The sequence below is a fragment of the Xiphophorus maculatus genome, chromosome 23 (assembly GCF_002775205.1).
Source record: "Xiphophorus maculatus strain JP 163 A chromosome 23, X_maculatus-5.0-male, whole genome shotgun sequence".
Lineage (NCBI taxonomy): Eukaryota > Metazoa > Chordata > Actinopteri > Cyprinodontiformes > Poeciliidae > Xiphophorus > Xiphophorus maculatus.
The window spans coordinates 2620641-2633716 of record NC_036465.1 but is presented as its reverse complement, the minus strand read 5'-3'; the positions used below and the strand labels follow the sequence as shown (position 1 = coordinate 2633716).

General features: G+C 35.7%; 1 protein-coding gene across 7 annotated transcripts in view; it reads right to left on the bottom strand.

Moving 5' to 3' along the window:
• Positions 1-13076, bottom strand: part of gria2 (glutamate ionotropic receptor AMPA type subunit 2) — a 49536-nt gene that overhangs the window by 7635 nt on the left and 28825 nt on the right. For all 7 annotated transcript variants that reach the window (XM_023328657.1, XM_005800588.2, XM_005800586.2 and 4 more), the window contains exons 4-12: positions 9833-10029; positions 8607-8660; positions 8317-8475; positions 6898-7065; positions 4348-4452; positions 3852-3956; positions 3423-3629; positions 2817-3184; positions 1099-1297 (exon numbers count right to left, since the gene is read on the bottom strand). In XM_023328657.1, coding sequence (XP_023184425.1) covers positions 1099-1297; positions 2817-3184; positions 3423-3629; positions 3852-3956; positions 4348-4452; positions 6898-7065; positions 8317-8475; positions 8607-8660; positions 9833-10029 — 1562 coding nt within the window. The remainder of the gene's footprint in view (positions 1-1098; positions 1298-2816; positions 3185-3422; positions 3630-3851; positions 3957-4347; positions 4453-6897; positions 7066-8316; positions 8476-8606; positions 8661-9832; positions 10030-13076) is intronic.

Sequence of the window (13076 nt, the reverse complement as noted above, 5' to 3'; positions counted from 1 at the left end):
GCAGACTGCTTCAACTTGATAGATTTTCATGACTTTGTTTCTCATCTATTATTGAATTTTTTATATAGAGGAATGATGTATGATGTACATGAGTTGCCCATTAGAAAGGGCAAGTCTGCTACAGAGGGAGGACACATTGCTAAAATCCAATCAGGGTGTCACTTACAGAGTACAGTGAGCTTTGATTGGCCTGTTGCACAATGTAAAGAAATCTACTGCATCACAATGACATACAACAGCTTTTTTCCCTTTTATTTAAAATTATACATGAATACTTCATATCATCATAAAAGGTCTTGATTTGGTAGTCTAGAATTAAAGACATCTTGGTACAGCAAGTGAAACTGACCAGAAAAGTGTGATTAATCAGTTAATCTGGGATTTTACTAAGAGATAGTTACTTTTTAATGAACGGAAATGGTTTTTTTTGTTGTTGTCCACTTTCCTTCAGAAATGTAATTAAAATAATCTAAAAGTTGCCTTTTGTATTCACTTAGCTCATCATTAATAACATTTCAGTAAGACAAAAGAGCAAAACCATCAGAAATCTGTAAGAGCAATAACAAGGCAAAACTTATACAGCACTGATACAAAAAACAAGACAAAGTCAAAATCGGAGGCATGTACATAAATTACAGCATCATATGAGAAACATAACCAATTTATACATACACGTCATTCGGATTCACATTACTGGTTTTTTAATTTTGGAATTTTGAAGTATTCAAGAATACGTTCCCATCGTTTTTTAAAAGCATTAAATTTCCCATTCATACAATATCTCAATCTTTCTAATACAATAACTTCAGAAAGTAAATTTTTCCATAGCTGGATCGAAGGGGCATCACAACCAACCCATTTAAGCATTATTGATTTTCTGGCCAACATCAATAGAAATTGCACAATTTCTTTGTGAGTATCCAGATGACTGGGTATAAACCCAAGGAGACACAGGTAAGAGGGACAATACTTATTCAATGCACTGTATGAACAAACATTTGAGGAGTTTACTGCCTTAACAGACTTCAATGAGAAGAAACGGCTAAAAGTAGTGGTTTCCATGGCAACAGACAAAGGAAAAAGCTGAGACTCTCCTACCCTGAAAAACTCTTTAGTGGAGCCAGAGTCCAGAGTTCCATATGCTATCTCCGTCTGTTTGGCCAGATCCTCCGCACTTTCAATGGGAGAAACCATTCTCTCCACAGTCAGAAAGGCAGCCAGGTTAGCCGTGTAGGAGGAGATGATGATTAGAGTAAAGAACCACCAGACGCCACCAACAATACGCCCAGACAAGGATCTACAGCAGGAAAGAAAACAAAAATAAACATAAATAAAGAATAAATAAGGTTTTATCCTCTAACAATCACTATCAGCAAGATATTCTTCTGCTTCAATTTATTGACATTAAGCTACTTGACCTTCAAACAACTATCAAGCTTTTTAAAAAATATGTTTTGATCATTAACAAGTCATGTACAATTTAGCATTTCCCCCCCTAAAGTTTAAGCAAGACAAGAATCTAAGTGGCAATAAAAAGTTTCTGTCTCTCTTCTAAATATGGCACTTGGGAGAAATAAAACATGACCAAAGTTCAAAAGTTTAAGCAGTTGAACTACATGTTCTAATTCAGCAACACAATTGTTGGGAAACATGCAACACTGATCTGGAGTCATGTTGACATCTTTCACATCATCAGTGTGTGATGTAAAGGGTATGTCAACTCATCGGCTGATTCATCTCTGGAGCTCTAACCTCACTGCTCAGCACTAGTCTCAACTCTCAGGCTTTCAATTCATCTATGTTCAAATTCATACTGAACGATTTCTAGTAAAAAAAGTAAACTGGACGATTTCTTTAGAAACATTGACTCTGTTACACAAACTCTACACTTATTGTAAATATTCCCCTGAACTGGGGAGTCAGCAGAAATGCATCTTGAATGTGTTTGTTTTTCTTCAGCTGCAAGGTTAGAAATCATGGCACACAGTAAGAGCTTTTACCCACAGGGTTCTCACACATAAGACCATTTATTTGTACAATATGTGAGTCATTACTTTTGCTGCTAAGACAAAGAGTAATGCATTTGCTAATGTCGTAATTGTTCTAAGTTTTACATTTTAATTGATGAGTGGGACTTTTTTATGCATTGGGAAAAGAACAAATCTGGGCTGTCATTATGTACAGTCTATGCACATAAAACTTTCATCACAAACTGGATCAAGCTACGTAAGGTGTCACATATATTATCTGAAAACCAATCGGAGACATCGGGTTGCCAATGTTCTTTGAAACATTTTGAAAATCCACTTCTCCATGTGAATGGGTCAGTAAGTTCAGCAGTAAAAATTTGATAAAGGCATTAATAAAGTTTTAGTCTTCGGGCTTTACTTAAAAGCCTTAAACTCTGAGAAAGCACTAAAATAATTAAACCATTGTTGAGGATCTGCCAACATAAGCATATTGTTAGGACACAGCATACTGCTGTTGGCATGAAATGTAGAGGTCTTTTCCTGTAGAAAATTACCAAACTAAATTATTATAATTGTTTTTCCGCTGGACATTGTAAAGTGCCAACATTAATAAAATGTTGGAGATTTCTTACATAACTCCTTCAATGACATTACACACTTACTGCAAAATTTGCAATGTTTTGCAGTAAAACGTTAGCAAAATTAGTCAAAGCAGAAAGAAGAAAAGACTTATGAGAAAAAACAAAAAACTATGAGAAAAAGTTAGGAAGCAAATGCAAATGTACAATTTAATTCCACTTCATTCTTGTGTTCAGCAATTAGCAGACTGATTATTTGTTAACCAACCTGGGAGAGATGTCACATCCTTGTCTCATGAAGGCTCCAAGTGAGAACCACAGGCTGTTAAATATGCCAAACTCGTTAGTCGACTCATTGGTCTGGATCTGGCCGTCTTCGTACTCCTCAGTGTGCCACTCGTAGGGGCTGAAGCGGCTGACAAGAAACAGCACCACACTGACGCCGATGTAAGCAAAAACGATGCACATCCAGATCTCATAGGCCAGAGGGTCCAAGAAAGAAAACACTCCAGGTTTGGATTTCTGAGGTTTCTTGATCATGATGGAGATTCCCAGAGACATAAAAGGCTTAGAAAAGTCAATCACTTCCTCTCGCACCAATGTTATGGTCAAAGGCGCCACTGCGATATCTGCTTTCTGTCAAACCAGAAGAATAAAACAGCAAAAAGATTCATCTTCAGTGAAGGCTATCATGGTGTTAAAACCTTTTTGAAATCTTGCTGAAAACCACTAACTTTTAAAAACACACACCTTCAAATATTATTTGAATATAACCATTTTTATATGGATCGGGTGAAGTAGTAAAATGCGTGCCACTCGTACAAGGTATTTACTAACACTTATTAATGCCATGCAGCCAGGATGGATAACTTACACCATACACCAACTCTCCAACCATTCCATTCCAGATTTTGGTTTCTGCATCTCTGGCTCCATACTTCCCATCACCCACGATTCTCAGCTCATACTTGAAGCCACAGTGTTTGGCTATCTCTGCAGCCAGATCAACACAGTAACCTTCGTAGCGCTCGTTGTCCACAAACTGGTCGGCGTTCTTTTTCAGCATAACATACGGAGCTTCCTGAAGGAGGAGAACAAGGCTGAATTACAATGAGGGAAATGGCTTCAAACATAAAGTATGTTCCCCAGGTTTAATGCTCATCAGCTTTAAGGTCACTTTCACTGTTTTTTGGGGTCAGTCATTTAGTGCTGTTTTACAAATACTTTTGCATTGAAAAACAAAATGTAAACAGATGATGCCAAAAAACAATTGAAATAAAAATTAAATCATCTTAAAAATTACCAAAATGGTGGTGACAACAACAGTTTTGTTTCCCCCGATTGTGTCGTTGCTAGAGATGTCTTTTTTGGTCACAACCATTTTGTTGTTTTCATTCCAGAATCCAATCTATAGGGAGAAAAAAGCAGAAAGTTTATGAGCTACAATGACACTGCAGATTTAAAGAAAAGTACACAACAGGGAATTACCATATCAATAATCGCAAAAGTTATAGCAAAAAGAGCTTTTTTATTGATCTTTTTAATCAAATAGAAGTATTTTTTGTTACATCATACAAAAAATATTCATAATATACAAGTAAAAAATGGACAAAAAAATCTGACATTTCATAAGATATATTATTGTTTGGCTTTATGCATTCATTGTATACATATTCAGTTAGTACACCATGCAAATAAAAAAACAAACAACAGAAAAATAAACCCATAAAACAAGAAACACGCAGAAGCAGTTCTTGTAAATCTTTTAATCTTGCTGTGAGGAAATTTAAGACATTTACCTTCACAGGACCATTATCCGTTAATTCCATCACACCAACTGTGTAATTGAGTCTCTTGCCATGTTGATCAAACTGAATGTTTCCAGAAAGGCCGTCCACGTTCACCTGGAGAACACAAAGTTAAACCTTTTTGGTTTTTTACCCTGGTCATCTTTACCTGCTTTTAAATATGTATCCAAACTTCAAAATTATCTTTAAACGTCCACGTTAAAGATGGGAAAGACTTTCATTTGAGCTTTCCAATCCAGAGTTATTGTTCATGATGGTTAGGTGGAACAATTTATGAAAAGACGTGTCCCTTCTGTTTAACATCTCAAACGAATGGTGACATTTGTCATTCCTGTGTTTATCGCTTGATAACCTTTTAAAAAGCTGATTTTCATCATATTTTAATCCAAGAAACCCTCAGAAATATTTCTTAATTAACATTGCAAGTGTTTTTATTTTGATGCAAAGAGGAAAACCTAAACCTTCCTTTGATACAGCAGAGCATTTGGAGATACGCTAGCACCATACATGAGGGTTGTGTTGTATGGTGACTGCTGGTAGTTTTACCAACTAAGCAGACCTTTTTAAAGTAAATATGCTGAACTTACAGTATGTGTAGCTGCTTATTTGCAGCACAGAAAAGGTTTGCAAAGTACATAAGTAGTCACAACAAGCCTTCAGTTGCTGTATCTAGGAGAAAGACATTGTTTATCATCTGTAGAAATATAACATGGGATTATTGGGAGCAAAAGCTCTGCCACTTTCAGGAAGGTGTCATGGCTAAACAGAAATGCTGGGCCAGGTGTTGCTTCTCTGAAGAGAAAAGAGGCTGACAAAGAAAAATACCTGATCAATAATGAGGAAGAGAAATATCATTTCAAATATATACTTTAAAGATGTCAATGACATTAAGAGGAGTTTGGAAAATAATAGTGGAAAGAGGCAATTAGGTAAAGTGAAGTTTAGATCAATATTTTAATTGAAAGATCAGCCTAATTTAACATTCAAAGACTTCAGAAATATGCCTTTAAAGCACTTATCCCCATTTAGACAGTAACTGTATCTTCAGATGACTTTTGTTCCCCATGTTATTTGATTAATCTGTTTTCTTTTGAATCTGCACAGTTTGGCATGTTATTAATGCCACAAAATGGAAAACATGTCAGAGAAAAGAAGACATATTGGCACTACGTTATCTATCAAACCTATTTTATATACGTAAATGTTTCAGCAGAATGCTTTGTTTTGTATTTCAAAGAAATACTAAACAAAGCATTATTCTCAGTAAACACACATGAATAATGCAAGCTAAAAACCTCAGTCTTTGATCAATCTCTGTCTTTGGAATAATTTCTGATTTTTTTGGGCGCACTTTCTAAGGGAGAGCTCCTGTTACCACGGCAACAGGTCCTCACCAGTTTAACTGGTGAGCCTTGTTGTGAATGCATTTTGGCATCACAGAGCATGAGATGAATAATACTATGCCTCTTGTTGGGATTCTCTCCCTGTCATGCGCTGCCCATTCGGAAATGGACAGAGTATTTAGAAAAGACACTTCTGATGGTAGCTTGATTCCTGCATGTGTCAGTGTGTGGTCACTGCTGGATGTATTCACACTAACCAAATGGTTAGTTTAAGAGTTGGTGTATGTAACCGACACATTAAAATGTAAAGGATTCATCACCATTCAGATAAATACTGAAATGCTGAGAAAAAGTACTTCTCCCCCTTACAACTGTGCATTCACGCCAGCCTTGCTTAATCAAACTCTGTCTGGTTTATTTGATTAGAAAGTCCAGATTATTTGTGGAAGTGTAAATGTGCAACTATGTTGTGAATCAAAAAAGCGAATTTTGGGTCCACCTAAAAACCAAAATTCGCTGGTTTTTGGTTTTATACACAAACTTCTTATGAAGGTCTCAGTTCGTGTCTGTGTGTACATGAGTAAGGAAGGTAGGACCCCCTTCAGATTCTAAAGTTCTACACATTTTGTAAATATCGGGTTTAACAAACAGTTGAAATTAGATATAAATAAGTCCAGATGGTTTATATGTAAACAACCATCAAACTGACAGAGCGTACTTTCTGTTAAACAAGACTATGGTCACAGCTGCAGGCAGTGCTTACATGTGTATTGAAGTACTGAGTCAGTGATTTCCAGTCAGTGAGTCAGCAATTTTCAACAAAAATTGCAAGAGGATGTCATTTATAGCTGAAATTTGGGTCTATATTCTGGAGTATCCTGCTTGTGCATATCTGACTGGTAAACGGTAAATACTATTCTAAATAGCTCTTACAACGCTTTAGTTTTCCCTTGTATACTGCCATTTATTGGAAATGTGCAAGTACGCAAGGTCATTATTACTCACTCTGAACTCTGATTAGAAGGTGCATGTATGAGAGCTAATTGGCAACATCAACTGAATACAGGAAACAAATGATCTGCAAATGTAAATCATTAATTTAGAAAATAATCCAAAGCATCCAAAATGATGGATGTCATTTCTGAATGCATTTTAATTTTGTTCAAGTTATGACAGGAACCTGTAGGAGGACAGTTACCTGTTTCAGCGCTCGCTCAATTTCCACTCCCTGAGCCCAAGGCACAGCTGGATTAGCCAGACAGTCCCCTGTGTTGGCCCTCCTTGTAAAGTCAACGCGCTGCTTGTGAAGGTATCTGAAGGCTTCTGTCATCACCTGAACAGCATCGTAGGTCAGCGCTGATGTGTACTAAAACGGAAAAAATAGGACATGATTATAGATTTCTTTACAAAATGCTTAGAACTCCCAGGCCAACATTAAACTAACAGACACCCCACAAATAAGTAAACCTGATTCTAATTCTAAGCTACATCTCCTGCAGTCAATGGGCCAGAGACCCTGGAAAGGTCACCAGTCCGTCACAGGACAACACAGATATTCAGCCATGCAGACACTCACTCCTACAGGTAATTTAGAGAGAACAATTCATCTTTGTCATTTGGCAAAGGCTGAACTGTAGGAAAAAGTTGGAGAACCGAGAAAGAAGCCATGCATGCAGGAGCACAGTGCAACTGAGTCACCATGCAGAACATTGATATATTAATAAAATAAAATCTGTTTCTGTGCTGGAATGGTTTGGTTTGCAACAAAGCATACAGACTAAAATAGAATGTGATTTTAACAATAACTGCCTCTCCATTGTCAAGATTAACGGTTCTACTGCAGCTCGGAGTGTCATCAGCGACGAAGTTATTATTATATGGAAAATTTATGAGAAAATACAAATACGGGAGCAGGTCGTAAAATGCGGCAGTTTCAGACTGTCAGCAGGACAGACTGGGGCAGAACTGGTTAAAGTAGTGGAGAAATGACAAATGATAAAACTTAAGTTTGCAGTTTTGTTCCCTGCATTATCATTTTTGTGTAAACTAGATTCTTTCCACTCCATTTCCCTTTGATATTTAACTACTGAATGTTGCTCTAATATATATACGTAGATCCCACATTTTGAATTCCAAAGTCAACTTGTTTTCCCTGACAGAATAATCGGACAGTTTCTTTTTGGAACTGTGATACATTAACACATGATGGCCATTATGAAACACTTTAACCAAAATAAATATTTTCTTCCCAAGGTTTCATTGTCCTCAAACCTGAAGCTGCTCTATCTCATCATCTTTCTAATATGTATTATTGTCATAATTAGAAAAAAGATAACGTTTTATTTTATTTTTTTCACATAATGAGCCTTTATAATTTCCTTTAACTGGCAGATTATCTTGGTTTGCCTGTGTGCCAACATTTACTAGACCCTGTTATGTTATTTTATTATTCAATAATTTTGTATTATTATTTATTTGTTCCATTTGTAGAGAAGACTTTTCAAATGTACAAAAAGTAAAAATTAAGAGAAATTTTGTCAAAAAATACATTTCAATAGAATCCTTTAAAAGAACAATGAAATCAGATCAAATAAAACAGTCAAATGTTTAAGCTCACCCGTATTTTGCTGTCTGCTCCAGGATATTCCTTCTCCTCCAGTGCTTCCCATCGTTGGTTAAACTTTGAGACCAAAGGCTCTTCGAAATCAACAATCTGGAAGCCTGACACATTTGCTCCACCATACTGAATTTTGGAAAGGTCTCCGTCAACAAAACCCTGAAAGCAGAATGGAAATTATTTATTCTGGGATTGTTGTCTAAATGTAGGGAAACACATTGATTTAGAAAACTATGCGGTAATATAAAGGAGGAACATTATACAAACTGGATAAACATGTTTAAACTCACCAGATTAGCAATGATGTAGTGATAACCTTTAATATGTTGGCCAATTTTGATGACCTGCGGGATTATAAACATACATATTATATGGAAGAATTCAGAAAATCATATTATTACAGTAACTATGACTTTATGTAGGATAATAGGAGAATTTGTTGTAACTAAACAGTAAATACAAAGTAACATTTTTAAATAATGGAACTATTATTTCTGTATTAAATGGCTACTTTTCATCATAAAACAATTGATTCACAAAAAACAGACGTAAATCATGTCAAATATAAAACACTACATACCTACAGTAATGAAATACACATATTTCTAGACACTGATGTACAGCAGGTAAAATAAGTATTGAACCAATCACCATTTTTAATTGTAAAAATATTTGTAAAGGTTTAATTGACAATAAATTTCACCAGGTGTAATAACCAAACTAATCCATACATAAAGTAAAAAAAAAAACAGTCAAAACAAGTAGGTTCAGAAATTAAGCTATGCCTAATAATGGAAAATAACAAAAGGGAAAATTATTGAACAGGCAAAAAATTAAATATTCATTGATTGATGAATCAGTAAAAAGCAGAAAAACTGCAACTTGGAGACTACAAAGTGACATCTAAAATAAATACAATTTTTGCCTGAAGAGTTTCTCTAAAGAGGCGACTGGCTGCAGACACTTGAGCCAGTGATTTTCATCAAAACTCATTATAGAATTAAATTTTATAATGAGTAAAAATTTAATTAAAAACACCTTGTTCATCGTCATTTGTATCACCTTTAATTGAAGTTTTGTTTACAGACTAAACATGCAATCAGTATAATTATTCTGGTTCAAATTTAAATCAGTGGAATGTTCTAGTTCATCAGGAATTATTTTTTCTAAATGGTTTATTATAACTGAATGTAATTTCTGGTCTACTGGGTAATTCTGCTATAATTGAGTTGTTATTGTTCCTTGCTTTCAAGTTTTTTCCCTACTTGTTTTAATTATTGCATCCATTTCCACATTACTGGAATATTTTAATTAAATGGAAGGTTGAAATTCACTTAAACAGGTTGAAATTCATTATTAAACAGCAAGCAACAAAGAACCAGCATGCAAACGTTTTGGTGGACTCATAAATAAGAATCGCTACACAACTCATGATTATACCACACGCTGTTCAAACCTATCGCACACATTCGTCTGTCCACAGAGCACATTTAGAAAACTGCACAGCATGTAGCACCTGCTCCATGATGTCTTTCACTTTGTCCTGCTCGCAGTCCAGGATCACCCTCCTCTCTTTCTTGCTCTCCAGATCTTGGAAGAGTGAGCGGTAAGCTTCGTCCTTCTTCTCATCTTTGAGGTTTCCCACATTGATGGCAGTCACATGCCACTCCTTTATTGCTGCGATGTCCAGAACAACCTGCAGAGTTGTCAGGCCTGGAGATAGAATTAACAGAGGAATATTTAATAAACTTCAGGCTGTGACAGAAACATTAAACAACCATCCAAAAATTGTAAATTGTCTAAATTGACTTGTAAGTGTTCTATCTTAATATGTTTGTACAAATTCTAACATTTTTGTGTAAATTTGTTTAGTTCTGCAATATTTTGCCTAAAGCCATCTCAGTGCTGCCCTCCTGGGGTTGAACGGTGGCCACTGCAGTTGGATTCTAAAGTACCACGTTCGGGTATCATTTGCGTCCACAACTTCACCCAAACACGGCAGATGAAGAGAGAACATCTGACTGCAGCTGAATTCTGAGGATTTTAATTTCCCTTCTATCCACCACATGTGTAGCACCAGACTTTTTAGAGCAACTGACAAAATAAAGTGTATACAGAGATATAGAGGTTTTCCAAACACCATCACTGCATGGTCCATGAAATAAACTCAGAAACAATGCTGATCAGAAACAACGCAGTATCCTGAATGCTTCAGTGTTTTGCACTACAGTATTTGTCACAAGTGGACTTGTACAAGATGGCAAATATATATAGAGAGAGACTTGGTTCATCACTTCTAAAACGCCCTATGGGATTCTATCTTCTGCAGTCAGACACAGTTCTACTCAAGTCCTACTCCTCACTGGATAAATAACTGTAATTATTCACAGTATGAACTCAACGTTAAGCTGGAGATTTTGCAATGGTTCCTTTTGTTCTTTTTATGGATGTTATGTTATGCGTTGATGCCTGAGTTCAGCATTTGAAGGCCAACATCTCACAACGTAGCGACTCTTCTGGGACTTTTCTTGCTTCTTGTACATTTTGCCACACAGACAATCAGATAATAAACATTATGCATCATTAACTACAACCATCAACAAGACTTTCTTAAAAAATATATAGTGATACACCCTTTTTATCTTTATGTGAAATATAACATTAAGATTTTCATAAATAAAAAAAAAGTACTGAATAAAATGGCTGTTGATGTTTTACAGTCACTTCCTAACTTATGTAAATGGCTCTGTATGATGAGTCACAGTTGTTCTGCATGTACCTGAAAAACATGTGGGAGGAAAATGGCTGCAGCAAACAATGCACTCAACTACATCAGTACTGCTGATGTCTAATAAGGCAGTATGTTTTTTCTTTATTTGTTTTGAAATTAGTTGCTTAACAGTTTATTTGACTGTGTAATGTATGCTAAATGAATCCCAGAGGATCAACTCATTCCCTGTGATTTCACCTCAGAGACTTCTTAAAAATGAAACCACTTCATTTCTGATCCACGCAATCATTTCACAGCAAAAGAGGAATTTCATTATTGTAACCTAAAAAATAACTGTTTAGTGATATATGTATAATCAAAATAATAAAAAAAACTTAATTGCAGTATACATTCAGAATTCATGACCATATATTCCTATCAACAGCTAGTTTCCTTGGTAAATCTTTGCTGATATTGATTCCTGGCCAACAGGGAGCAGTCAGAGAGAGGTTTGATAAAGAGCTTGGCCGTTTCACTCCAACTCACTATGGTGAGGTGAAATACAGATGTAATCAATTTCATGCAATACAGCCATAAAAGTGTGGCATTAGTGAGGAAAACGGAGGCTTGCAGTTTTATCTAAGAGGGTGGTACATCATGGTTACTGCGAGGTCATCATGGTGTAGTTAAATTTGACTCTTTTATTAAAGCTTAAAAAATGTGGTAATTGCAGCTCAGAATGAGTTACAGAAAAAATAATAAAAACAAGATATTAGCAAAGGTCTAACACCACATTAAACCAGGATTGTAATTTCAGATAAATGTTGTGAGCGGGATTGAGAAAGGCGAAGTACACCCTGGACAGCTCGCCACTCCTTCACAGAGCGTCGTAAATATTATTTATAGAAAAACTGAAATGTCTTCGTTGCATATTCCCACACAATGCTGTACAGTATTTTGCATAAATAAAATATTTTAGTTACTTGTATGAAAATACCTCAAAGACAAATGTCAGTACTTTATAACTCCAAATATTTTAAATTTTAATCCTTTGATTTAATGAATGAAACTCTTTGTAACTCAACGAAATGGCTGAAGACACTCCAGCCAGTTTCATAAAAACACTTCAAACCAGGAGCTGGTCAACTTCAAACTATTGATGTGTGATTTTTGAAAGGACTGACGTATCAGGGAGGGTTACAGTCAACCCTCTACTGTTACACCTCTCTATGTGGAGTTGATTAACACAGCAGGAGCAACACACCACATCAGAACCAATTTCACTTTAAAACATTCAGATGTCAGACGGGAAACCGAGCAAAACTTCTCGAAACCAAATGTGAGTTCAGAGTAAACAAACATGGCTGACTGAGAAGAAGCAACATTTCAATATATTGTTACATTTGTCTTTGGAGATCACCACACATCAAGCCAAGACAATCCAGCATGTTGGATATTCTCTATTTCAACGTCGGTCCAAACAGACCAGATCACTGACATCATCTGACAACATATCAAGCATCGCAGGAATCAGGACACCCTTAAGATTATCAGAAAGGAAAACTGGCACAAAAATCTTGCTATGCAAACTAGGCATTATTTAATAATGAAAATCTAGACTGTTAAAATATTTTACCAAATATTCTTTTGCAATGTTAATATTTAGAGTAATATAATCCATCCCCAAATTAGCAGTTGATGTACTGATAAAAACTCTCAAACAACCATATCCCAGTTTGATAAAGCCATGTTTTTTCCTATATCAAAAAGTAAAGTAATAGGTATTAGGCATATGCATAGTGACATCTTGTGCATATTTCTTTTGTTCTTCCAGCTTTTGCAAAGCAGTACTGCTTAATGACCTGGGAACAAGAACAAACTGCAACTTCACTCAATAGCAGTAAAAACCATGAATTTATTAAGAGATGGTTGATAAACCATCAATAAAACTGAATTATAAGTTTATCCAACTCCTAATTTTTACACCAGTTTACTGGAATGCTTTTGCAGACGGGGTTACCTCTATATATGGTTGTTTGAGAGTTAAAGA